The sequence below is a fragment of the Stigmatopora nigra genome, chromosome 20 (genome assembly GCF_051989575.1).
Source record: "Stigmatopora nigra isolate UIUO_SnigA chromosome 20, RoL_Snig_1.1, whole genome shotgun sequence".
In the NCBI taxonomy this organism is placed as follows: domain Eukaryota; kingdom Metazoa; phylum Chordata; class Actinopteri; order Syngnathiformes; family Syngnathidae; genus Stigmatopora; species Stigmatopora nigra.
The window spans coordinates 5,544,941-5,572,867 of NC_135527.1; the positions used below are offsets into that span (position 1 = coordinate 5,544,941).

Genomic DNA, 27,927 nt, shown 5'->3' on the forward strand with positions numbered 1-27,927 from the left:
TGAGTCTCAACCCTTTATGTCTCGCCTACACGTCCCCGAACGCCACCGGCATGGTTTCGCCTTACGTGGCGTCCGGTTTGATGCCGGTTTTCCCGCTACGGCCTCCACTGAGCGCTTACTCGTTTCCGGGCGTGATTCGGGATTTTTCCTACTTGCACGGAAAGGATTTTTTTGGTCGTACTGCTTTGTACAAACACCTTTCTTCTGAAAAGTGACTATAAATAAAAAAAATGTCAATGTAAAACAAGACAAATATGTTAACTTTTATGGGGCGCCATTTGTAAAACTGGGTTTAAAAAAACAAATATGGTGTGAACATTTAGACCCTTTTTGATACATTTACAGCAATATTTATTTCTAAATAAGAGCTAAATCGCTTATTTTTAATGTGTTTCTGGTGTCAAATTCAAGTTTTTTATGTGGATTATTTGCATTATTCATGCTTTGCTTTTTCAATTAAAGACAACGCAATTTGTACTTCTTGTTTTTATTATTCAGTATTACACTTGTCCATGTAACTTTGGTAATACCTTACTATAGTATGTCATTTTTCGAGGAAACAAAGCCTTACTATACTATGTCGTTTTTGTTTTTAAAAAAAAGCCTTACTAAACTATGTCGGTTTTCTATAAAAAATAAAAAAGCTGTACTATACTATGTCGTTTTTTTGTCTTAAAAAGCCTTACTATACTATGTCGTTTTTTGTCTTAAAAAGCCTCACTATACTATGTCGTTTTTTTTGGCTTAAAAAAGTCTTACTATACTATGTCGTTTTTTGGCTTGAAATAGCCTTACTATACTATGTTGTTTTTCTATTTAAAAAAAGCCTTACTATACTATGTCGGTTTTCTATAAATAAAAAAAAAAAGCCTTACTATACTATGTCGGTTTTCTAAAAAAAAAAGCCTTAGTATACTATGTCAGTTTTCTAAAAAAAAAAAGCCTTACTATATTATATCGTTTTTTGTCTTAAAAAGCCTTACTATACTATGTCGTTTTTCGGCTTGAAAAAGCCTCACTATACTGTCCTTTTTCTAGAAAAAAGCCTTACTATACTATGTCGTTTTTCTATTTAAAAAAAGCCTTACTATTATATGTCGATTTTCTAGGACAAAAAGCCTTACTATACTATGTCATTTATCTAGAAAGAAATAAAAGCCTTACTATATTATCATTTTTCCAGAAAAAAAGCCTTACTATACTACGTCGTTTTTCTAGAAAAAAAAGCCTTACTATACCATGTCAGTTTTCTAGGACAAAAAACCTTACTATACTATGTCGTTTTTCTAGAAAGAAATAAAAGCCTTACAATATTATCATTTTTTTTAAAAATAAAAGCCTTACTATACTATGTCGTTTTTCTCAACAAAAAAAAAATCTTACTATACTATGTCGTTTTTCTAGAAAAAAAAACCCTTACTATACCGTGTCAATTTTCCAGGAAAAAAAGCCTTACTATATACTATGTCATTTTTTGGGGGGAGAAAGCTTTACTGTACTATGCCGTTTTCTAGAAAAAAAAGCCTTACTATACATTGTCGTTTTTCGGGTAAAAAAAGCCTAACTATAATGTCATTTTTTCTAGGAAAAAGCCTTGCTATACTGTCGTTTTTCTAGAAAAAAGACCTACTATGTCTTTTTCTAGAAAAAAAAACCTTACGATACTATGTCTTTTTTCTAGAAAAAAAGCAGTACTATACTATGTCGTTTTTCGGGGGGATAGCCTTACTATAATATGTCGTTTTTCGTGAAAATAAAGCCTTACTATACGATGTCGTTTTTCTCGAAAAAGCCTTACTATACTATGTCGTTTTTCTAGAAAAAAAACGACCGTTTCATAAGGCTTTTTTTCCTTACCTTATTCGTGACATCCATTGTACATTCTCCATCTCATGCAAAAAAAGTATCCAAAAATCTGGAAAAAAAAACTTGGTGGACAACTGTTTTTTTATCGCAATTCCCCCATTTAGATAAAGCGCAAAATAAAAGTTTACAAACCAAAAAAATGTGCCAAAAAATCCATCTAACCTTTCCTGTTCCACTTTGTGTAAATAAATGAATCTTTGTTTCTTAAATTCGCTTAAAAAAATAAACACAGCAAATTCATAAATAACTGTCTTGTCTAATTTCATCTTGAAAAACAATAATAAAATATTAATAATTAGTCTGGTTGTTCTATTTAAACAGCAACCATCATAAAAAAATGAAAATCAGTCATTACGAACCAATCAAGTGATTTTATTAATATGTAGTTGCATTTATTAGATGAATAATACATAAAAAGAAGTGTATTTGGTGTAAGTACAGTATAAATAACTCCATTTTCCCTGGAAATTGAATTTGACTATTCAAGAAGTGAATAATTTTGCCAATATTTGAGTCAATTTTTAGTTTAAATTTCACTTAAACCAAAACAAAACGCAAATTTTGAGACTTTGGACAATTAAATTGAAACAAAATATTTGAAAACATCACTTCTTCAATGTCTTAGACTCCTTCATTCTTTTAAAAATAGCAAAAAAAATGAAATTGGACGACGGGTAAATATTAATTAATATGCAGTCTCACCCCATGAGAAGGCAATGCACATGTTGCAGTTGTTGCTGCGACAGAATTAAACGATGAACTTGTTCTTGTCCACGAGCACAAGGAACGGCAACCCGGCCTACAAACACTGTCCCTTCATTCTTCTCTTTTGCCTGCAACCAGAGAACCAATCATTTATGTTAAGTTTGTCATTATTGTAAGATAACATTAAGATAAGATGACAAAGTCGCTTAGCAATTGTTTGTTCATATTATATCAGTTTTTGTAAGTATAAAAACATCTTTGTCATAAGAAATTTGGGTTTGGTTGTTGTCATGGAGACTTGACATTGATTAATCAGACTTTTTCAAAAGTTTGGTTGTTGTCATGGCGACTTGTCACTGATTAACCAGACTTTGCCTAAAGTTTAGTCGTTGTCATGACGACTTGTAACTGATTGATTTAATCAGACTTTGCCCAAAGTTTGGTTGTTGTCATGGCGACTTGTCACTGATTAATCAGACTTTTTCAAAAGTTTGGCCGTTGCCATAGCGACTTGCAACTGATTAATCAGACCATGCCCAAAGTTTGGTCGTTGTCATGGCGACTTGTCACTGGTTAATCAGACTTTGCCCAAATTTTGGTCATTGCCATGGAGACTTGTCACTGATTAATCAGACTTTGCCCAAATTTTGGTTGTTGTCATGGCGACTTGTCACTGATTAATCAGACTTTTTCAAAAGTTTGGTCATTGCCATGGAGACTTGTCACTGATCAATCAGACTTTGCCCAAAGTTCGGCCGTTGTCATGGCGATTTGTCACTGATTAACCAGACTTTGCCTAAAGTTTAGTCGTTGTCATGGCGACTTGTAACTGATTAACCAGACTCTGCTTAAAGTTTGGTCGTTGTCATGGCGATTTGTCAGTGATTAATCAGACTTTGCCCAAAGTTTAGTCATTGCCATGCCGATTTGTCAGTGATTAATCAGACTTTGCCCAAAGTTTGGTCGTTGCTATGGAAACTTGACACTGATTAATCAGACTTTGCCCAAAGTTTAGCCGTTGCCATGGAGATTTGAAACTGATTAATCACTTTGCCCAAAGTTTGGTTGTTGTCATGGCGACTTGTCACTGATTAATCAGACTTTTCCAAAACTTTGGTTGTTGTCATGGCGACTTGAAACTGATTCATTAGACTTTGCCCAAAGCTCTTTTGATGGGTGAATCTGTGTGGTAAAATGTGGGAACAGCTGGTGAGAGACCTAAATCCCGGACGCACCAATGGGGCGCCGGAACTATCTCTAGCGCCTTTTTAAAATCCTAATTTTTCTTCATTAGACTCTTCTGCATTTAATCTCTCATTGATTAGCGACAGAGAAATAATGTTCTCAAAATAATTCACTTTTTTTTCAAAAACTTTCAAATTGGTGAAATTAATAATAAATGTTCACATTTTCATGTATTTTTACTTTTAAATTGAGAGTATGGCTCTCAAGGAATAATGTTTGAAAATATGAATTGTTTAGGACTCTCTTTGTCAAAAAGGTTCCCGACCCCTACTATTAAAACATTTTAAAAAAAAAATGTTAAAAATGTAAAAATTCTGACAAGCAATCCCCACTCTCCCCCCACGGTCATCACCTTGACGAAAGAATTGACCGGGAAGGTCGCAAAGTCGGAAACGGCTTTGGCTCCGGGTTGAGAAGATACGACGTGCTCAGCTACTTCACCCTGAGGGAAAAAATAAACAAAAAATAACTTGGCTTCAGACTCAAATTCTAATTGGTTCTCGTCCAAATTTGTTCACCTTGAGTTTGACGAGAGCTTCGCTGAGGTTGTGTAGTCGGGCGGTCTGCTCCAGCAGTTGAGCGCTAGCGCTGACTAGAGGACAAGAATGGAAACAATAATGGACAATGATTTTAAAAAAAAATTAAATCATATTTTCTCGCATATTAGCCGCCTTGGCGTATAAGCCGTACCCTTAAAATGGTTGAATTTGACAATTTCCCTCATATAAGCCTTCACAATTTGTACCTCATATTCAGGTACTCGGACGTTTGGTCGCAGGACGTTTTTAATAATTATTCCCTTTTGTTTTAATGTCAAAGTATACTAAGACTTTTATTTGTTTGATAAAAACGACCATCTAAAGTAGTAGTAGTAGTAGATATTTAGATATTAAACTCTTGCAAATATAATTTTGAGAGCTGGTTACAACAGTACTTTGATATTAAACTCTCTCTCATTAATTAACAGTAGATATTTAGATATTAAACGCTCTCTCATGAATCAACAGTAGATATTTAGATATTAAACTTTCATGAATATAATTTTAAGAGCTGGTTTCAACAGTACTTAGATATTAACCTCTCTCTCTCGCATGAATCAACAGTAGATATTTAGATATTATACTCTTGTTGAGAGCAGTTTTCAACAGTATTTATTCTCTGTCACCGTTTGACTGGCGACCAAACGTCCGGGCGACCAAACGTCCAAGTGACCAAACGTCCGGGCGACCAAACGTCCAAGTGACCAAACGTCCGGGCGACCAAACGTCCAAGCGTCTGGGCGACCAAACGTCCAAGCGTCCGGGCAACCAAACATCAGGGCGACCAAACGTCCAAGCGACCAAACGTCCGGGCGACCAAACGTCCGGGCGACCAAACGTCCGGGCGACCAAACGTCCGGGCGACCAAACGTCCGGGCGACCAAACGTCCGGGCGACCAAACGTCCGGGCGACCAAACGTCCGGGCGACCAAACATCCGGCCATGCCATATTCATGGCTTTAATAGGGAGTACAAATGTGTTACTTTGAAGGGGAAAATCTTTTTAAAAAATCATATTTCTAAAATACTTTATGAATCAAAAGCACATTATTCGGGTCAATGTCAAAAGGAATTCTTGTTTTCTTACTGCAAAACAGAAAAAAAAAACAAATAGTCAATGATAATTTGCAGACATCTCCTGGTGAAAAAGAGTATTGCAACGCTCTAAGTCTTGTGCGCATATAAGCCATACCCTTGATTCAGTCATTTTTTCCCAGTACAAATACGGCTTATATGCGAGAAAATGCAATAGTTAAAAAAAATAAAATTGGGTCCGAATCCGCATCTACGCACCTGGTGTCTTCCCGGTGATGTCCACAACTTTGACGCCGGCGCTCAGCTTCAGAAGAGCGGTCAACATCTGGTCTGTCCGCCGGTAAATACCCGTGTTGAGTCCCTCAACTGGTGTGGAGCTCTCCTTGGACAGCTGGGGTAGTTTGGCAGGGCAGAGTGGGGGCAATGAGGCCAACTGAGCACTCATTTTCTCCGCCTAAATGACAAAAAGTTCACTTGAATCAAGGCAATGGAAGGAATGCATACCTGTCAAATTGTACGTTTTATACATGTTTTATACGTTTTTTTACCATTTCAAATCATGTACGCCGTACACCGACTTTAGTATGGGGAAAAAACAAATTAAAAAAAAAAAAAATCACCAATATTTATGAAAACCCATCTCAACAAGACCGTTTTGGCTAAAATCCAGATAGTCTCGTAAGCTGGTAGCCAACGACGCTACTGTCATCGTTCGTTACTATTGTCACGGTATACCCGCAAAAATTATCCTAAATCGTGTGTATTTTTTTAGCGGTGCGTATGGCAATAAAAGATAAAGGAAGACATGCGCATGCGTAGATATACATAAAATAAATATCGTGGAAGCAAGCATGGAGGAGCCACCTAGTAAGAAACGAGTTACCGCCAGTAAACATGCGTCGTACGGTGTTTGTACGTTTTTGGGGGATTTGTACGGGGAATCATAATCCTTTATAAGGGCAGTTATCGGCAGAGGTTGACAGGTGTGCATTACTATCATTACTATGATTACTATCGCTACAATCGCTACTATCATTACTACAACTACTATCATTACTATGATTACTATCGCTACAATCGCTTCTATCATTACTACAACTACTATCATTACTATGATTACTACTACAACTACTATCATTACTATGATTACTACTACTATTACTACTACAACTATTATTACTACTACTACAACTATTATTACTACTACTATTACTACTACTACTACTACTACAACTATTACTACTACTACTACTACTACAACTATTACTACTACTACTACTACTACAACTATTACTACTACTACTACTACTACAACTATTACTACTACTACTACTACTACAACTATTACTACTACTACTACTACAACTATTACTACTACTACTACAACTATTACTACTACTACTACTACTACAACTATTACTACTACTACTACTACTACTACTACAACTATTATTACTATAACTACTACTACCATTACTATAACTACTACTACCATTACTATAACTACTACTACCATTACTATTACTACTGCTACTACTACCATTACTACAACTATTGTTACTACTACTACTACAACTATTATTACTAATACTACAATTATTACCATTACTACTATTACTACTATTACTACTACTACTACAACTATTATTACTACTACTACAATTATTACCATTACTACTATTACTACTATTACTACTACTACTACTATTACTACTACTACTACTACTATTACTACTATTACTACCATTACTACTATTATAATTATTATTATACAATATAAAAGAATACAGACGTTTCCTTTTTTTAAAATTGAAGTGTGTAGATATACATAGAGTAAATATCGTGGAAGCAAGCATGGAGGAGCCACCTAGTAAGAAATGAGTTACCGTGAGTAAACATGCGTCGTACGGTGTTTGTACGTTTTTTGGGGGGTTTGTACGGAGAATCCTAATCATTTATAAGGGCAGTTATCGGCAGAGGTTGACAGGTATGGGAATGTCACAAATGAGATGTCCAGGATACCTTAAGTCGGATGTTTTCCGTCTTGAGGCGTTTTATGGCCATTCTTTGAACTTCAATCTGCTGGCGGAGAAGTGGCGAGTCCACCACCTGCATTTGTCCAGTCAGGGATGAGGGTAAACCTGGTGGGAAAAGGATACAAATCAGACAACAGCTGTCACATGTGTAGTCATACCTCTACCTCTACATCTTTTTTTTAAATATATTTTTAGATTCTACAAAATGATTTTTGAAAAAAAAGTATTAAAAAATGACAATAATTGATATAAAAGGGAGAAAATCAGGAAATTCAATATACATCTATACTCTTCATTTTAATTTGATCCTAAAACAAAAAGTCACCACTCATGATTTACTTTCCTGGGCCACAAAAAATGATGCGGCGGGCCAGATTTGGCCCCCGGGCCGCCACTTTGACACACATGCTTCAATACATGAATAAATTATATTTTTGTGAGAAACTGATCATTATTACTTGGTCATTTTTTGTTTTGTCGTAAACCGAATTACAGAATTTGACCACAACGTACTGCTCTACTTACAATGAAAAATCCAAGTTACAAAAAAAAGCTCTTAATTTTGTAAGTAGAGTTAGCACTCTATTACGAAGTTCAACATACCTCCGGCAGGTCCAAGGGAAGCCATAGCGGAAGCAGGTGCACCACGCAAACCCTCAATGGTCATCTTGGATTGATTATTGATCCTCTGTTTCAGCTCAGCTTTCTCCGCTTCCAGCTGGTCGATGTCGGCTTGCAAAGCATCCATCGTCTCCTCAAATTCCCTGTGGGAAATAACCGGGTGAGCTAGGGAGTGCACGAACGGACTGGCGGGATATCTCACTTCTCCTTTTTCTTCAGCAAGTCTAAGTTCTTGTCCAGCTTGGTCTGGATCTTTTCCACACGCTCATCTGCATCTTTTGTAGACGTGTCCAGCTTCTTTTCCAGCAGACTCAGACGAACGTTGGCCTCGCTGAGTTCTTCTCCCTGCAAGATTGAGATCTTGACGACTTCCGGGCAAAGTAGTTTTTACCACCTTGGCCTCACCTTGATCTTGAGAGACTTCTTGAGCTCTTTAATGGCTGTTTCTCTATCCTCCAACTTGACTCCAAGACCCTCGGCGTCGGTCATCTCAGCTCGGACGGTGGATGCTCTCATTTCCACTGGAGGATTCTAAGGGACAAGAATGATGCAAAAAAAAAAGAAAAACAGTAAATTAATTGAACCTTTTTCCAGTTTTGCGCTTAAAAAACATTGAAATAATTTCATATTTTAAGGATTGCTTAATAATATGTACGCACATATATATACATACATATACATACATATACATATATATACATACATATACATGCATAAATATACACGTATACACATATACACAAACATATACATGTATACACATATACACATAGTATACACATACATACATATACATAAACATATATATATATATATATATATATATATATATATATATATATATATATATATATATATATATATATATATATATATATATATATATACATATACACACATATACACATAGATAGATATACATACATTTATATACACATATATACATATACACATTTATATATATATATATACACATATATATACATATACACATATATACACACATATACACACACGTGTATATATATATATATATATATATATATATATATATATATATATATATATATATATATATATATATATATATATATATATATATATATATATATATATACACACATACATACACACACACACACGTATACATACATACATACATACATACATATAAATATATATGTATATTTATTTTCCCCCCTCTTTGGCTGGTGCAACTCAGGTGCAACTTATAGTCCAAAAATACGGTCTGCACTTTTTCTGGTGCGAAAAAATACGGTTTACCTATGTGATAGACAATACCTTTCCTTGCGGCTTGTCTGCATCATACTCTCCTTCCTGCATGGCGGTGGCCATCTTGTTCATAGTAGCAACGATCGCACTGCAAGATTGACGCAAGCACTCGGTGCCATTGAGACCGTGGACCCCATAAACCTGTGTGCGGGTTAGAGAAGGAGTTTCTTAAACCTTGAGTACTTAATCAAACATCAACATTTGACAGGGTTTCCTACCTGTTCCACAGCTTTGCACACGATATCCTCTAATTTCAGAGCATTCAGTCCTTCCTGCTCATTGAGTGGCGCCACCATCTGAGCTCCTGCCGCCGCCACCTCCTGGAGGACTGCCACTACGCGGGTCAGCTGCCGCCTGCACTCCGTCAAGGTCTCAGACACCTGATGGACAAGTGGTCATTTTCTGATTACCAAATTTTCTTGCATATTTACCGTCTCCACGTATAAGCCGTACCATTAAACTTGACTTAAAATTGTCTAATTTTATGTAGTAGTAGTTGTAGGAGTAGTAGTAGTAGTGGTGGTGGTAATACTTGTAGTAGTAGTAGTAGTAGTGGTGGTGGTAATACTTGTAGTAGTAGTAGTAGTAGTAGTAGTGGTGGTGGTAATACTTGTAGTAGTAGTAGTAGTAGTGGTGGTGGTAATACTTGTAGTAGTAGTAGTAGTAGTAGTAGTGGTGGTAATAGTTGTAGTAGTAGTAGTAGTGGTGGTAATAGTTGTAGTAGTAGTAGTAGTGGTGGTAATAGTTGTAGTAGTAGTAGTAGAAGTGGTGGTAATAGTTGTTGTAGTAGTAGTAGAAGTGGTGGTAAAAGTTGTAGTAGTAGTAGTGGTAAAAGTTGTAGTTGTAGTTGTAGTAGTAGTGGTGGTAATAGTTGTAGTAGAAGTAGTAGTAGTGGTGGTAATAGTTGTAGTAGAAGTAGTAGTAGTGGTGGTAATAGTTGTAGTAGAAGTAGTAGTAGTGGTGGTAATAGTTGTAGTAGAAGTAGTAGTAGTGGTGGTAATAGTTGTAGTAGAAGTAGTAGTAGTGGTGGTAATAGTTGTAGTAGAAGTAGTAGTAGTGGTGGTAATAGTTGTAGTAGAAGTAGTAGTAGTGGTGGTAATAGTTGTAGTAGAAGTAGTAGTAGTGGTGGTAATAGTTGTAGTAGAAGTAGTAGTAGTGGTGGTAATAGTTGTAGTAGAAGTAGTAGTAGTGGTGGTAATAGTTGTAGTAGAAGTAGTAGTAGTGGTGGTAATAGTTGTAGTAGAAGTAGTAGTAGTGGTGGTAATAGTTGTAGTAGTAGTGGTGGTAATAGTTGTAGTAGTAGTGGTGGTAATAGTTGTAGTAGTAGTGGTGGTAATAGTTGTAGTAGTAGTGGTGGTAATAGTTGTAGTAGTAGTGGTGGTAATAGTTGTAGTAGTAGTGGTGGTAATAGTTGTAGTAGTAGTGGTGGTAATAGTTGTAGTAGTAGTGGTGGTAATAGTTGTAGTAGTGGTGGTGGTAATAGTTGTAGTAGTAGTGGTGGTAATAGTTGTAGTAGTAGTAGTGGTGGTAATAGTTGTAGTAGTAGTGGTGGTAATAGTTGTAGTAGTAGTGGTGGTAATAGTTGTAGTAGTAGTGGTGGTAATAGTTGTAGTAGTAGTGGTGGTAATAGTTGTAGTAGTAGTGGTGGTAATAGTTGTAGTAGTAGTGGTGGTAATAGTTGTAGTAGTAGTGGTGGTAATAGTTGTAGTAGTAGTGGTGGTAATAGTTGTAGTAGTAGTGGTGGTAATAGTTGTAGTAGTAGTGGTGGTGGTAATAGTTGTAGTAGTAGTGGTGGTAATAGTTGTAGTAGTAGTGGTGGTAATAGTTGTAGTAGTAGTGGTGGTAATAGTTGTAGTAGTAGTGGTGGTAATAGTTGTAGTAGTAGTGGTGGTAATAGTTGTAGTAGTAGTGGTGGTAATAGTTGTAGTAGTAGTGGTGGTAATAGTTGTAGTAGTAGTGGTGGTAATAGTTGTAGTAGTAGCGGTGGTAATAGTTGTAGTAGTAGTAGTAATTTAAATAACTAATAGCAGAAAAAAATGCCAAGTAGTTAATTTGCGATATATCGAGGGATTACTGCACATACGAGAAAATACTTAATATACTTAAATAAATGGGGTCCGACTCTGCATATAAGCCGTACCCTTGATTTAGTCACCATTTTTTTCCCGTTACAAATACGGCTTATATGCGAGAAAATATGGTAATCATCCTTGTTTTGAGTTGGCATCTCGCTTTTATTACCTGCGGTCCGAAACTTAGAGCAGCCGGCGCACCAACGCCATCAGTTCCAGGCATTCGGCGGCGGATCTTCTTGCAAAACTGCTTGATGTCCGAGCAAGACGTGTCCAAGTCCTTCAGAAGAACGGCTGGCGTTGAGGTCTGCTGAGCCGTTCCGAGGAACGCCTGCAGTCGGCTGACCTCGACTCCCATGCAATCAAGGGCACTCTGTGTAAACTGAGGGTCACAAGGTGAAAATTAGTGGCATATTCTAAATGTATCAGGTTAGAGTACTTTGCTGTAGTAATTTGGCTAGGAAGGAACTTAATATTGACGCAGTTAACGTCCAATTATTTTCAAATGGGAGGGGCTTGACGATTTCTTCCAGATCAGATTACCGTATTTTCCCGACTATAAGGCGCACCGCATTATAAGGCGCACCCTCAATGAATGACATTTTTTCCTATATATAAGGCGCACTGTATTATAAGGCGCACTGTCTATTTTGGAGAAAATTTCAGACTTTTAAGTGCGCCATATAGGGGTGAAAATACGGTAATTGCTATTGACTTCCAGGTATGAAGCACGCGCTACTTTACAGTCACCTCTAGAGCCAGCCATTGTTGATGTTTTGGATTTTTTTTTGGATAAAATCTTGCAGTGGGGGAGGAGCTAGCTATATGATGGAAGATTTTGTAAACTAAGATGGCAACTGCATATTTAACAGTATTGTTTCAATTCAGGCGTTTGTGTTTTTTTTAATATCCGACAGTGGTGGTTTTTCGTTTTTGGTTTTCTCCATATATAAGGCGCACTGGATTATAAGGCCCACTGTCTATTTTGGAGAAAATTTAGGACTTTTAAGTGCGCCTTATAGTCGTGAAAATACGGTAGCTAAAATGGACTGGACATCTAGAAACCTGCTTGAAGGTTCTTATGAGTTACATTTTTAAATTCATTAATTTTCTCTAAAATGCTACACTAATACCTTGACATATGAGTGCCCTGATATAGGCGCAATTTGAGATACGAGTAAAATTTCGGGCAAATGTTTATCTTGAGATACGAGACAATTTTTGATATACGAGCAGAGTGAAAGGATGCTCATAAGAACATGTCGAAGAAATGTATCAAAATTTAAAACAAAATTATAATTAAGTTTAGTGTACTTAGATAAAATGAATTTTTGATTGTCTGCATCCTTATCCAAGTTTATTTAAATTTGTTTATGTTATGTTACGAGCGCGTTGCCATGCAAAAAGTCTCATTTTAGTACTATTAAACACTTTTTAGTAATATTAGTTATTTTTGACTTTGTTAATAGATGGCGAATTAGAACAAATGCGTTTTTCCAATCCAATATCCTGTTTTGGTGTTTTTCTCAGATGGTTTGGAACAAATTAATTAGTTTTTAGTTCATTCCTATGCAAAACATTCATTTGACTTACAAGTAAATCAACATACGAGCACAGTCCCAGCACAAATTAAGCTCATATCTCAAGGTACCACTGTATTTTATAATTACCCACTGTAAGCAACATTAACACTGCAATAAGATGTCAACATACCTATCAACCTCGGCCAATTGCTCCCCTTATTAATGATTGCAATTCCCCTTAAGCGATAAAAAAACATACCTTAATATGGTCAGACAGTTGTGTTGTGCAGTCTTCTTTTTGGTCTGCTAGATGAACACTGTACAATTGCTAGACAGCAGAACAAAATCAACTAAAAAATGTGTTCTGTTCTGTACAAAAAAATCCGGTTAATGCCAAATTCTTGTTACCTGGTAATACTTAATCGCCTTAGTCAACGGTTCCACCTGAACAGTCTCATCCAACTGGTCTTTGTGGAGCAAGTTAATGAAATAATCCAGAGAACGCTCATGAAAGCTCATTTCAGAGTAAAGCGTCCCCATCCGCTTGAAAACTTCCACCGAACAATCATTCAAAGCTCTAAAATCAGACAAGAAACGACATCACAGCTTCTATTTAAGGTTCGAACCCTCAATTTTAGACTTACTGTTCATATTTATGCAACGTAGCCTGCAGTAAACTCAAAGAATAAACCAGCCCAGAAGCAAAACTCCGTTGTTCTCCAGCTGGTCCTTTAAGCGCCGTCCCTTGTTCCAAATTCCCGTTCAGATCAAATTTTTCCTGCGCCTGTTTGCTAATGAGCTCCGCCTGCGAAAAGGACAAGTTCAGGACCCTTTTGGGGGAACAGTGACTGTTTAAAATGGTGGCAAACCTTGCAGATGATCCTAGGGATGAGCAGGAGGACGAGTATGCAGTCATGGTCGCCACCATGGCGGAGGAAGGAGTCCGGCATAAAGGATTTGAGAAGGGAGACCTCTTGGTTGAGCTGAGCCACTTCCATTTTCCTCAGTTCCATCTCAATGGCCTGGAGGAGACGGAACCATACAGGTTGCATTAGGACGAGGTACAGACCCTGCCATACCCTAATCCAGGGGTGTCAAACTCCCTTTGGTCTGCGGGCCAAATCCAGCTTAATTTGAGATCAAGCGGGCCGGACCAGTAAACTCATTGCAAAATGACATAGAACTAACAATAAGCCCACTTTTTCCCCTTTGTATTAGTCACTAATACTAATAATTAGTGCAAAGAATGAGTAAATTATCAAAATGTTTATTAACAGAATTTTCCTTTTACATTATGAACAATATATTATGAACATGAAAATGACATAAGAAAATTAATAAATGTCAATTCATGTTGTCTGCACGTACTAAAACCCCTTAGTGGATAATAAAATAACTACAAATTTTAAAGAAAATTCATATTTTTTTATACAATGCAGCTTTCTTCCCCGGGCCGTATCAAACCACCAGATGGGCCAGATCAGGCCCGCGGGCCGTATTTTTGACACCCTAGCCCTAATCCGACCTATCTGCTCTCTTATTGGTGATTAAGTGTAAACTCTTCCAACATAGTGTTGTTTGCCTATCTTTTCGCAATTTTTTTTAGCAAAAAACGTATTTTCTCGCATGTTAGCCGCCTCCACAAATAAGCCGCGCCAATTGAATTGCCTTAAAATCGTTGAATTAATATGATTTCTCGCGTATAAGCCGTCCACTGATTCACAATGTTCACCACCATATTCATGGTTTTAATAGAGTATCGAGTTTTTGTCTAATACAGTGTTCCCTCGCTACTTTGCGGTTCAGCTATCGCGGACTCAGAGCTTCGGGGATTTTTTTGGGGAAAAAAATAATAATAATGCAAATATTACATTGAAACAACATATTTTACAGTTTTTTTTGTTATAACATTAATTTCACTCTCTCTACCCGTATTCTATATGGTGTACTGTATACAGGGGGGTAAAAAAAATAAATATATTTTTCGGGAATTCAATTAAGCATTTTTGAAGGGGAATTCCTACTTCACGGAAATTCACTTATTGCGGGTGGTTCCAGTCCCCATTAACCGCGATAAGCGAGGGAACACTGTACTGTATTTTCTTGCATATAAGCCACCTCCGCGTATAAGCCGTATTCTTAAAATCGGCTTTAAATCGTTGAATTTTTACAATTTCTCGCGTATAAACCGACCCCTGATTCACAGTTTTCACCACCATATTCATGGTTTTAATAGGGAGTACAAATTTGGAATTTTTGTCTGATACTGTATTTTCTCGCATACAAGTTGTATTCTTGAAATTGCCTTTAAATCGTTGAATTTTTACGATTTCTCGCGTTAAAGCCACCCCCTGATTCACAATTTTCACCTCCATATTCATGGTTTTAATAGGGAGTACACATTTGGATTTTTTGTCTAATACTGAACTTTCTCGCATATAAGCCGTATTCTTAAAATTGCCTTTAAATCGTTGAATTAATACGATTTCTCGCGTATAAGCCGTCCACTGATTCACAATTTTCACCACCATATTCATGGTTTTAATAGGGAGTACAAATTTGGAATTTTTGTCTAATACTGTATTTTCTCGCATATAAGTTGTATTCTTTAACGTCAACTCGATTTCATGTGGGCCGGAACATTTTTAGATTTTACAAAATGATTTTTGAACTAAAAACAAAGAAAATATGGATGAAAAAATTGCAATTATTGATTTAATAGTGGGAAAATCAGGAAATTTAACATACATCGATACTCTTCATTTTAATTTGATCCTAAAACAGAAAGTCAGCACTCATGATCTACTTTCCTGGGCCACACAAAATGATTCGGCGGGCCAGATTTGGCCCCTGAGCCGCCACTTTGACACCTGTGATGTAGCCCAAACATGAGCGTGATAATTGAAATCTGGCAAATTAAGGTCAGCAGTTTTTGGACTGACAAATACGACGTATATGCGAGAAAATATGCTAACGCTTTTGGGAATTATCATCCGGCACCTACCTTGGCGTACGCCTTGGTTTCGGCGAACTTGATCTTGAAGTCAAACAGCTCGGCGGCAGGTTGTTGAACTTGTTCGCTGCTTTCGTTTTGCTGGGTAATTAACTCTTTGTTGGCCTCCTGTTGCGCAAATTCAAGTCAAGACCAGGAACGTGTACCCATTGGCTACTGTGTGGCGCACCCACCTGCAGTCTATTGGTCAGTTCTCGGTATTTGTTGATGGTCTGCTGGTAATCAGCCACCGTCTCCTGAGCGGCCTCCACCCTCTTATCGGCTTCACGAACTTTAGCACCGCTCAAATCCACTTGCTCGCGGAGTTCCATTTCCGTCTCCCTGGCGTTCTCCTGGAGCTCGTCGTTCATTTCATTGATCGCCTCCTGATATTGGAAAATTTGATAGGTTGTCACAATATGGCGACGGATGACAGTGACATCCCAAAGTCGAGACTAACCAGATCGGTAACAGTTTCTCTCAGTTCTCGAACTTTCTCCTCTAAATCGAGGTTTCTCTCTGTAAGAGTCTCGACCATTTCCTCGGATCCCAGAGCGGCATCCACCTGAAAACCAACATGGTGAGCATCCAAGTGATAACAGTTTTGGGCATCAGTTTGTGAGCTTCACCTGCTCCTTGAGTTCGTCCACAGTGTCTTCAGACAGCTTGAACTCCTCCTGTAGTTTTTCCTTTTGAGTCCTGAGGGTCTCCATTTCAGTGTTTTTCTTCTCCATCTGCTTTTGCAGCTTCACATGCTCCTGTTTCTCAGAGGCAGACAGGTCACGCATCCTGAGGAACACAGTACGTTTATGTCAAGTACTCTATTGTCTGTCTGCACTACAAGGTGCACTTTCAATGAATGGTTGAGATTAAAATTTGATTCATTTTTAAGGTGCACTGGATTTTAAAAGGCAGTAATAGTAGTAATAGTAGTAGTGGTGGTACTGGTAGCAGTGGTGGTAGTAGTAGTAGTAGTGGTGGTACTGGTAGCAGTGGTGGTAGTAGTAGTATTAGTGGTGGTACTGGTAGCAGTGGTGGTAGTAGTAGTATTAGTGGTGGTACTGGTAGCAGTGGTGGTAGTAGTAGTATTAGTGGTGGTACTGGTAGCAGTGGTGGTAGTAGTAGTATTAGTGGTGGTACTGGTAGCAGTGGTGGGAGTAGTAGAAATAGTATTAGTGGTGGCAGTGATAGTAGTAGTAGTAATAGTGGTGGCAGCGATAGTAGTAGTAGTAATAGTGGTGGCAGTGATAGTAGTAGTAGTAATAGTGGTGGCAGTGATAGTAGTAGTAGTAGTAATAGTGGTGGCAGTGATAGTAGTAGTAGTAGTAATAGTGGTGGCAGTGATAGTAGTAGTAGTAGTAATAGTGGTGGCAGTGATAGTAGTAGTAGTAGTAATAGTGGTGGCAGTGATAGTAGTAGTAGTAATAGTGGTGGCAGTGATAGTAGTAGTAGTAATAGTGGTGGCAGTGATAGTGGTAGTAGTAGTAGTAATAGTAATGGCAGTGATGGTAGTAGTAATAGTAATAGTGGTGGCAGTGATAGTAGTAGTAGTAATAGTAATAGTGGTGGCAGTGATAGTAGTAGTAGTAATAGTAATAGTGGTGGCAGTGATAGTAGTAGTAGTAGTAATAGTGGTGGCAGTGATAGTAGTAGTAATAGTGGTGGCAGTGATAGTAGTAGTAATAGTAGTAGTAAAAGTATTAGTGGTGGCAGTGATAGTAGTAGTAATAGTAGTAGTAAAAGTATTAGTGGTGGCAGTGATAGTAGTAGTAATAGTAGTAGTAAAAGTATTAGTGGTGGCAGTGATAGTAGTAGTAAAAGTATTAGTGGTGGCAGTGATAGTAGTAGTAATAGTAGTAGTATAAGTATTAGTGGTGGCAGTGATAGTAGTAGTATAAGTATTAGTGGTGGCAGTGATAGTAGTAGTAATAGTAGTAGTATAAGTATTAGTGGTGCAGTGATAGTAGAAGTAATAATATAAGTGGTGGCAGTGATAGTAGTAGTAATAGTAGTAGTATAAGTATTAGTGGTGCAGTGATAGTAGTAGTAATAATATAAGTGGTGGCAGTGATAGTAGTAGTAATAGTAGTAGTATAAGTATTAGTGGTGCAGTGATAGTAGTAGTAATAGTAGTAGTATAAGTATTAGTGGTGCAGTGATAGTAGTAGTAATAATATAATTGGTGGCAGTCAGAGTAGTAGTAATAGTAGTAGTAGTAATAGTAATAGTGGTGCTGTGACAGTAGAAGTAATAGTATTAGTGGTGCTGTGATAGTAGTAGAAGTAATAGTATTAGTGGTGCTGTGATAGTAGTAGAAGTAATAGTATTAGTGGTGCTGTGATAGTAGTAGAAGTAATAGTATTAGTGGTGCAGTGATACTAGTAGTAGTAGTAGTAAGTAGTAGTGATAATTCCAAATTGAAAAGTAGAATATAAAAAACCTTTCTCAAATTTTGGAATGGCTCACCGGACTAAGGCCTCCTTAAGTTTACTGTTCTGCTCCTCCAGCTGTTTCACATGGTACGTGGACGCAGCCCCATCGGAACCTTTAAGAACAACAAAAACCACGTTTACTCGAACGTCAACCTACGATTCGGCTTTGGCTACAGACCTTTCTCTGAAATGTCGTGTCTGAGGATCTCCAAGTCCATTGAGAGCTCTTCCACTTTCTCCTTCAACGTGTCAACCTCCACCTGCAGTGATTCTGCTCTCTCTTCCGCCATTTCTTTATCCAGAGTTGCCATCTCAATAGCGTCGGCCGTGTCCGACATTTCTTCCATGTAGCGGTCTTTGGCCTCCTGGGCATCACGTGCTTCCTAACGAGGACTAACAGTCAAGTTTCCCTTTTTTTCTAGAGATTCTAACATCATTTAAGTTACCCTTTTGGCTTCTTTCAGTTGTTTCTGGAGGTCGCCTTGCTGCTCCTGCATCTTGGTCTTCCACTCATGAAGTTGCTCCAATTGGATCTTATGCTTCTCCAGTTCCTTCAGCTTGGCTTTGTCCTCCACCCGCTTGGTTTTTAGCGTTTCCAGCTTCTCCTCGAGGTCCTTGACCTGTGCACGGAGTGACTCGTCCTCCTAGATTACAAGGGTGTCAAACTCAGGTTGGTTGGCAGGCCGATTTAATGTCAATTTGATTTCATGTGGGCCAGACCATTTTAGATATATTATAGAATATTTAGATTTTTTTTAAATGGATTAAAAGAACTGGATTTAAAACCCTAAATATTAATTTTTTTTTATACATCTAAAACAAATTGGCGGCCCAAACAATTGCAAATGTGTCGTCTATGACACAGGTGTCAAAGTGGCGGCCCGGGGGCTGAATCTGGCCCGCCGCATCATTTTGTGCGGCCCGAGAAAGTTAAATGATTAGTGCTGACTTTCTGTTTTAGAATCAAATTATGAAGAGTATAGATGTATATTACATTTCCCAATTTTCCCCCTTTTAATTGATAATTGCTATTGTTAATCCATATTTTCTTTGTTTTTAGTTCAAAAATCATTTTGTAAAATCTAAAAATATATTAAAAAGCTAAAATAAACATTGTTTTAGATCTATAAAAAACTGAATATTGAGGGATTTTAATCCAGTTCTTTTAATCCATTTATTAAAAAAAATATCTAAATATTATATCTAAAATCATATTAAAGTTAAAATGGCCCACGAACCAACCCGAGTCTGACACCCCTGATCTAAAACAATGTTTATTTTAGCTATTTTTTAAATATATTTTTAGATTTTACAAAAGGATTTTTGAAGAAAAACTGATCCTAAAACAGAAAGTCTGCACTCATGATTGACTTTCCCGGGCCACACAAAATGATGCGGTGAGCCAGATTTGGCCCCCGGGCCGCCACTTTGACACCTGACACTTTGATACTAGACAAATTTGCAACTGTTTGTTCAAAACTGCATTCTAATCGGATGTACAGTGTTGTCTCCATTTTGTACGATAGTAACGGATAAACACAAATTATCAGAAATAGTAATATGTATCGATTAAAAGACCCACCTTGCTTCCAGTCACAGGGGACGAGATTGCCGTAACCTCTGGGACTGACCCAAGCTGAGGGGTGATGGAATGCGCACCCAGGTGGGGTGCAAGTCCCACTTCACTCACATCCCCAGAAGACAAATTCTCACGAGACCCCTGTCAAAACGATGAAGAAAACTTAATCTTCCTCACTCGGACCAACAATTTCACCCATTGTGCGTCCTTTAAACCAGTTAATCAAGTGTCGTATTTTCACGACTATAAGGCGCACTTAAAAGTCTTAAATTTTCTCCAAAATAGACAGTGCACCTTATAATCCAGTGCGCCTTATATATGGAAAAAACAGAAAACCAAAAAAAAAAAAAACCACCAGTCGGATATTAAAAAAACAGAAACGCCTGAACTGAAACAATACTGTTAAATATGCAGATGCCATATTAGTTTACAAAATCTTCCATTATATAGCTCCTCCCCCACTGCAAGATTTTATACCAAAAAATCCAAAACATTAACAATGGCTGGCTCTAGAGGTGACTGTGAAGTAGTAAGTGCTTCATACCTGGAAGTCAATAGCAATTATCGTATTTTCACGACTATAAGGCGCACTTAAAAGTCTTAAATTTTCTCCAAAATAGACAGTGCGCCTTATAATCCAGTGCACCTTATAATACAGTGTGCCTTATAATACAGTGCGCCTTATAATACAGTGCGCCTTATAATACAGTCCGCCTTATAATACAGTGCGCCTTATAATACAGTGCGCCTTATATATGGAAAAATGTCATTCATTGAGGGTGCGCCTTATAATGCAATGCGCCTTAAAGCCGTGAAAATACAGTACCCAAAAACCCATTTTTTAACCAAGCACCCGTGTTTTTCGGATTGTTAAAAAAAATAAGGTGAGAATCCGTGTCCATTATTTTGTAAAAAGTGAATTGTTCGCATGGAAAAATTAATTTTTGAACATGATCTCACCTTGGCCAAACGACGGGTAGAGGACTGGAGTAGTGGGAACACGGGTTAGCAACGACAATAGCAAATAGTGAGAGCCATATTTTTCGGATTGTAAGTCAAATACTGCACATGAATAGTTAAAAAAAAAACGACAACAAAAAACAGGTCGTACTGGAGTACAAGTCACACTTTTGGGAGTCCATCAGAAACCAAGAACAAACATACATCAGTGTAATACTAGTAAAAAAAACAGGCTAACTACTACTGTTAACTTAGCAGTTTTACTGATAACTATAACCTATGGAATGCTATTTCGCACTTGAGGATGAGTCCCAAACGATAAAAAAGTGCGACTTATAGTCCGGATTATGGAGTTTATACAGTCATACCTCGACATACGAGCTATTTGAGATAAGAGTAAAACTTCAGGTGAATATTTATCTTGAGATATGAGACAAATTTTGATATATGAGCATACAGCGGACACGAGGGGCTCGTGTAATCTCTCTAGGAGCACTGGGCGGGGCGTTGTATTTTTCAGGGTTTTTTCCCCGTTAGTCAGTGCGAATGGCAGAGTTTGTTCGTTAATATGAGAGGAGTATATACTACTTCTCATTGGCAAGTGGTCGTGCGTTATCCTAATGTGAGGAGGCTTGTGTGCATCATTTTCGGAATATTTTGAAAGGAATACAAAAGCAAACAACCCTCGCTAGGTTGCATATGAAAGTTAGTGTGGAGGCGGAGCAAAATAGAGTCAACCAGGAAGAAGAAAGGTATAAAAATGTAAAACAAACTTAGAATTATATTAGTGTAAGGTTAGATTTAACTTAATTTTGAGTGTGTCTGCATTGTAATCCAAATTTGTTTAAATTTGTTTATGTTATGTTACGAGCGCGTTGCCATGCAAAAAGTCAACTTTTAGTACTATTAAACACATTTTAGTACTATTAAACACTTTAGTACTATTAAACACTTTAGTACTATTAAACACATTTTAGTGCTATTAAACACATTTTAGTGCTATTAAACACATTTTAGTACTATTAAACACATTTTAGTACTATTAAACACATTTTACTACTATCAAACCCATTTTAGTGCAATTAAACCCATTTTAGTACTATTAAACCCATTTTAGTACTATTAAACCCATTTTAGTACTACTAAACCCATTTTAGTACTACTACACCCATTTTAGTACTACTACACCCATTTTAGTACTAATAAACACATTTTAGTACTACTAAACACATTTTAGTACTACTAAACACATTTTAGTACCATTAAATACATTTTAGTACTATTAAACCACTAGTTAGTTGTTACCTTGTTAATAGATGGCGAATTAGACCAAATAAAGACATTTTTCCAATCTAATATCCTGTGTTTGGTGTTTTTTCAGAGGGTTAGAACAGATTAATTTGTTTTTAATTCATTTCAATGGGAAACATTGATTTGACTTACGAGTAAATCGACATACGAGCTCAGTCCTAGAACGCATTAAGCTCGTATCTCGAGGTACCACTGTATTACAAGTTAATGGTTTTGAAAAGTGAAGAACATTGACATGCTATGTCATGCAATTGTGTCAACGCTAGCTAAATGTTAGAAGAAGCAGTAACAAAAACACGTCTTGACAAAAAAATGCAACAAAACATGCACATAAAAAACAGAATACACCCAACAAAAAACCCAAAAATGTAAAGCTTAGTGTGGAGTTCGGCTATGAAAAGATTGCCATTTTGAAATCCCGCAAGTGGAAAAAAATAAGATAGATGACTACCTTTTTAGCGCTTATCTGATATAGTTGAGACTGGGAGAAAAAAAAAAAAAACAATCTCGGATTGTAATTAGAACCTCTTACGCTAAATGACGACTGCTTACCTGTTTGGACGTTTTAGGTGCCTCAGGAATATCTAAAAAAAAAAAAAAAAAAAATAACATCATGTTTATTTTATTTTTAAACCCTGAAATTGAAAATGCGGGATAAATGGTCACCTTTTTGTCTTGGGATCCTGGAAGCACCCGTTTCGGGGGTCTCAGGAGAGGTTGGGGCGGAGTCATCGTCGACCAGCTGAATCTGCACATGTGTAAAAATCAAACTTGGTTTTCAAAAAGTATTTTTTCCCCAAACGCGAGTCTTAAAAAAAGAAAGGGTCGTCTTATATTCAGGTGTTATCTAGTAACCCAGGGATGGGCAAAATTTTCGGCCATTGACTTTAAAAAATTGACAGATGGGCGGGGTCAGCACAAGATAGGATACATATAAAAAAGTGCATCCGTTAACAGTACATATGAAACAAACAGAAAAAAAGGACTGAAGTATTAACATACTCATCACTCATTAAAGTAAAAAATATAAAGTAAAAAGTAATGAGTATAAAGTAAAAAGTAAAAAGTAAAAAGTATAAAGTATAAAGTATAAAGCATAAAGCATAAAGTATAAAGTATAAAGTATAAAGTATAAAGTATAAAGTATAAAGTAAAAAGTATAAAGTAAAAAGTAAAAAGTATAAAGTAAAAAGTATAAAGTACAAAGTAAAGTAAAAAGTACAAAGTAAAGTATAAAGTATAAAGTAAAAAGTATAAAGCAAAAAGTATAAAGTAAAAAGTATGAAGTAAAAAGTACAAAGTAAAGTAAAAAGTATAAAGTAAAAAAGTATAAATTAAAAAGTATAACGTAAAAAGTATAAAGTAAAAAGTAAAAAGTAAAAAGTATAAAGTATAAAGTATAAAGTATAAAGTATAAAGTATAAAGTATAAAGTAAAAAGTAAAAAGTAAAAAGTAAAAAGTAAAAAGTATAAAGTAAAAAGTATAAATTATAAAGTATAAAGTAAAAAGTATTAAGTATAAAGTCAAAAGTATAAAGTAAAAAGTAAAAAGTAAAAAATAAAAAGTAAAAAATAAAAAGTAAAAAGTATGAAGTAAAAAGTATAAACTAGAAAGTACAAAGTAAAGTATAAAGTACAAAGTAAAGTAAAAAGGAATGTATTAAGAAATATTCAAATGTAATTAAAAAAAAGATAGAAGGGCTGTAAAACACAAAAAAGAGTGGACAGAGCTACTGCCACTGGCTTCTGCCTGATGGCGCCATTTTGGGGATTAAAAAAACTAAAATTTTTGGACAATGTTGGTGGGCCGGATTAAAAGGCCTCGCGGACCAGATGTGGCCCGCGGGCCGTAGTTTACACATAACTGTACTAACCTGAGTTTTCCGCACAAATACGCCATGGTTATCCTCGCAGGTGAAGTAGCGTTTCCCCTGCACGGTGCCGTCATTCCTGCCTTTGGGTTCGTTAAGAACGACACCCACCCATTTGCCGGTGGCAAACAGGGTCGCTCCGATATACTGGACAGTGCCTCTCTGTCCTTTTCCCACCAATTCCACAACAGAACCAACCTAGGAAGCAAGTATTTCCATTAACCATTTCATTTTTTCTCCCCACTCTTTACCATTAAAAAAGTCCAGAATCACATTTTTACATGACAGTAATACCTCGACATACGAGTGCTCTGACATATGAGCAATTTGAGATACGACTATAATTTCAGGCAAATATTTATCTTGAGATATGAGAGAAATTTTCATATACGAGCATACAAGGCTGCTTATAAGAACGTAATTTAACATGTTTTTTTTCCCTGTTAGTCAGTGCGAAAGTGGAGCTTGTTCGCTAATACGAGAGGAGTATATATACTACTTCTCGTTGGGAAATGGTCTTGTGTTATCCTATTGTGAGGACATTTGTGTGCATCATTTTCGGACTATTTTGAAGGGAATACAAAAGCAAACAACCCTCGATAGGTTGCATCTTAAGGTCAGGGTGGAGGCGGGGCCAATAGAACCAACCCGATAGAAAGTAACAAAACTTAAAACAAAATTGGAATTAAGTTTAGTGTAAGGTTAGATTAAATTTATTTTTGAGTGTGTCTGCATCGTAATCAAGTTCATTTAAATATGTTTATGTTGTGTTACGAGCACGTTGCCATGCAAAAAAAGTCTAATTTTAGTACTATGAAACACATTTTAGTACTATTAAACCCATTTAAGTACTACGGAACACATTTTAGTACTATTAAACACGTTTTAGTACTATTAAACACATTTTAGTACTACTAAACACATTTTAGTAATATTAAACACATTTTAGTACTATTAAACACATTTTAGTACTATTAAACACATTTTAGTACTATTAAACACATTTTAGTACTATTAAACACATTTTAGTACTATTAAACACATTTTAGTACCATCGACTACATTTTAGTACTATTAAACACATTTTAGTAATATTAAACTAATTTTTAGTACTACTAAACACATTTTAGTACTATTAAACACATTTTAGTACTATTAAACACATTTTAGTACTATTAAACACATTTTAGTACTATTAAACACATTTTAGTACCATCGACTACATTTTAGTACTATTAAACACATTTTAGTAATATTAAACTAATTTTTAGTACTACTAAACACATTTTAGGACTATTAAACACATTTTAGTACTATTAAACACATTTTAGTACTAATAAACACATTTTAGTACTATTAAACACATTTTAGTACCATCGACTACATTTTAGTACTATTAAACACATTTTAGTAATATTAAACTAATTTTTAGTACTACTAAACACATTTTAGGACTATTAAACACATTTTAGTACTATTAAACACATTTTAGTACTAATAAACACATTTTAGTACTATGACACACATTTTAGTACTATTAAACCACTAGTTATTTGTTACTTTGTTAATAGATGGCGAACTAGAACAGATAAAAATGTTTTTTTCAGATGTTGGGACAAATTCATTTGTTTTTAGTTCATTCTTATGGGAAATGTTCATTTGAGTTACAAGTACATCGACATACGAGCTCAGTCCCGGAACACATTATGCTCGTATCTCGAGGTACCACTGTATACATTTTTCTCAAGGATAGCAATATAGTAGTAACACTTTTGATACGACCTTAATGTGTTTCAGAACCAGGCTCGTATGTCAATTTACTCGTATATCAAATCATTTTTTCTCCATATAAAATAACTAAATACAAATTATTCCTGAATAAAAACCACAAACAGGGTGTTACAATGGTAAAACATCTTTTTAATTGTTCTAATTCACACATTTTTTTCGTATATTGGGACACTCTTATGTCAAGGTAACCCTTTTCTAGCAGTGTTATGAATTTACCTTTATAGGTTTTCCACTATTCAAGACTCCTCCGCTGCTCATCCTGTTTATCAGTGGGCTGGTCAGCTGATGCATTGTGGGAAATAGGATAAAGGATTAGACATATCAATAAATATATAAATAATCAGTTTAGAATAAATTGGAAACAAAAAAATGGAAAACGGAATGATCTGTTTGAGCCATTTGCATGAAATAATTCATTTGAAGAGTTAAATGGCATAATATTTTATTTATTTTTAGTTCTGTTAAGAAGAATAAATGTAATAAGGAATTTCAGTCACATGTTGTAAACCCCATAAGCTGTTTAATATTTTTTTTACTTGCCCCAGCTCGAACAAAGGCGTCCATTTAAAACTAAATAGGACCAGAAAACTTTGTAATTACCTTCAGGGTGAAAACGGAATATAAAAAAAACTGTTTTTCATAAAAGAACAGGCAAAAAAATGCAAATTTATGTATTATTAACAATTTAAATTCAATTGTAACATGGACGGGAATGAATTGTATCTGAATTTTTTATTTTAAATAAGATTTTTATATTTATATATATATATATATTTTTAACATAAGTTACTTACCATGGGCGTGTAAGAATGTCTCCTATTCAAAGCCATGGTTAAAATAAAAAAAATAGAAAAATACACAATAGTTTCCAAGTATAAAGTACCTAAAAATATTTTTTTGCTTTTAAAAGCTTATCCTTTTAATAAAAAAATAAACAAATGTTTTCAAAGAAAGGGCCGAGTAGCTCATCGTGGAAATTTTCAACACTGAAATGAACAAGAGGGAGGGTCAATAGTTTTCATATTTTCAGATTTATTTTTTAACCCTTACTTTGCACCAAATTCTCATTGGCTAATTATCAATAGCCCCGCCCAGTCAAAATGGATTGGACATTTAAATTGAACATTACTTGGCATACAAGGAGTTAAATATTTTATTTTAAAAAAGGAATTTGCATTGTATTTTGTCACATTTTTAACGTATTTATATCGTAAAATATAAAAAAACACTGCAATAATTAAAAATTCAATATTATGATTGAAAATAGTCACTCCTGAAATTGCACTTATCATTTAATAACATTAACGGGAACGAGAATTGTTAATTATTGGGTGGTGGTTCAAATGTTGTCATTTTTAGTTCGCGATTCTGCACACACCAACATAAAGATGCTAAGAATCCGTGATTAAATCATAAATTTAGTGAACCTTAATAATATTTTGCATAAAAACATTTCAAACATTTCATTTTCATCATTAGGCCTGTTTTGTCGGTCTGTATGATTGCAATGTCATAACTCGTTGAAATTTTCTGCTTTTTGGAATGACGAGATCAGGATATTGACGTGGAGTTTGAGTTGAAATCGTATATTTTATACTTAAAAATCGAATATTTGTTTGTACCTGCTTCGGAATTGATGATTGAAGACGCCCTTGTTGATGTTTTCCTGGTTTTATTCTTCCCTTGTTCTTCTTCTATTGATTTTTTGTTCTTCGTTTATTGGAAGGGTTTGGTATGCGTTACTGTCCTCTTCTGGTCTGGAATAGCACACAACACTCAGTACATTTAACCACAAATAATACAGATATTCAGTCTGAAAGTAGAATTACATTTTTAAAATTATATTTAAGGATGCATTTGATTTGTTAAAAATCGTAAATTGAGTAATTTAAGGTGATTTTAAAGTATACACGCCGTCGACTATAATGTTGTTTCTGGAAGGGCTCTGACACAAAATGGCCGACGAACGATGTCACTCTTAGTCAATAGCAAATTCAAATGAGCAATGCAAAGCCTTTTAAAAGTACACACCCAGTTGACTATGATGTTGTTTAAA

General features: G+C 35.9%; 2 protein-coding genes across 2 annotated transcripts in view; one reads left to right on the forward strand and one right to left on the reverse strand.

Moving 5' to 3' along the window:
• LOC144213629 (uncharacterized) overlaps nucleotides 1-295 on the forward strand; it is a 2,396-nt gene extending 2,101 nt beyond the window's left edge. The window contains exon 2 of the mRNA XM_077742193.1: nucleotides 1-295. This exon is cut by the window's left edge and continues 126 nt beyond it. Within this exon, the coding sequence (XP_077598319.1) occupies nucleotides 1-215 (215 nt within the window). The 3' untranslated portion in view covers nucleotides 216-295.
• A 1,922-nt stretch (nucleotides 296-2,217) lies between these two features.
• On the reverse strand, nucleotides 2,218-26,150 carry dctn1a (dynactin 1a). Its single transcript, XM_077741706.1, has 28 exons — nucleotides 26,088-26,150; nucleotides 24,084-24,278; nucleotides 22,876-22,957; nucleotides 22,749-22,793; nucleotides 20,899-20,930; nucleotides 19,942-20,079; nucleotides 18,806-19,003; nucleotides 18,538-18,742; nucleotides 18,394-18,472; nucleotides 16,557-16,716; nucleotides 16,388-16,492; nucleotides 16,122-16,313; nucleotides 15,940-16,056; nucleotides 13,805-13,957; nucleotides 13,580-13,740; nucleotides 13,344-13,512; nucleotides 13,195-13,263; nucleotides 11,582-11,794; nucleotides 9,559-9,720; nucleotides 9,350-9,481; nucleotides 8,453-8,578; nucleotides 8,250-8,392; nucleotides 8,030-8,190; nucleotides 7,413-7,531; nucleotides 5,649-5,844; nucleotides 4,335-4,408; nucleotides 4,169-4,258; nucleotides 2,218-2,699 (listed from the first exon to the last, which is right to left on the reverse strand). Exons 1-28 carry the CDS (start codon nucleotides 26,127-26,129, stop codon nucleotides 2,565-2,567), a joined length of 3,693 nt encoding a protein of 1,230 aa, XP_077597832.1. The 5' UTR covers nucleotides 26,130-26,150; the 3' UTR covers nucleotides 2,218-2,564.
• Between the last annotated feature and the right edge of the window lie 1,777 nt (nucleotides 26,151-27,927).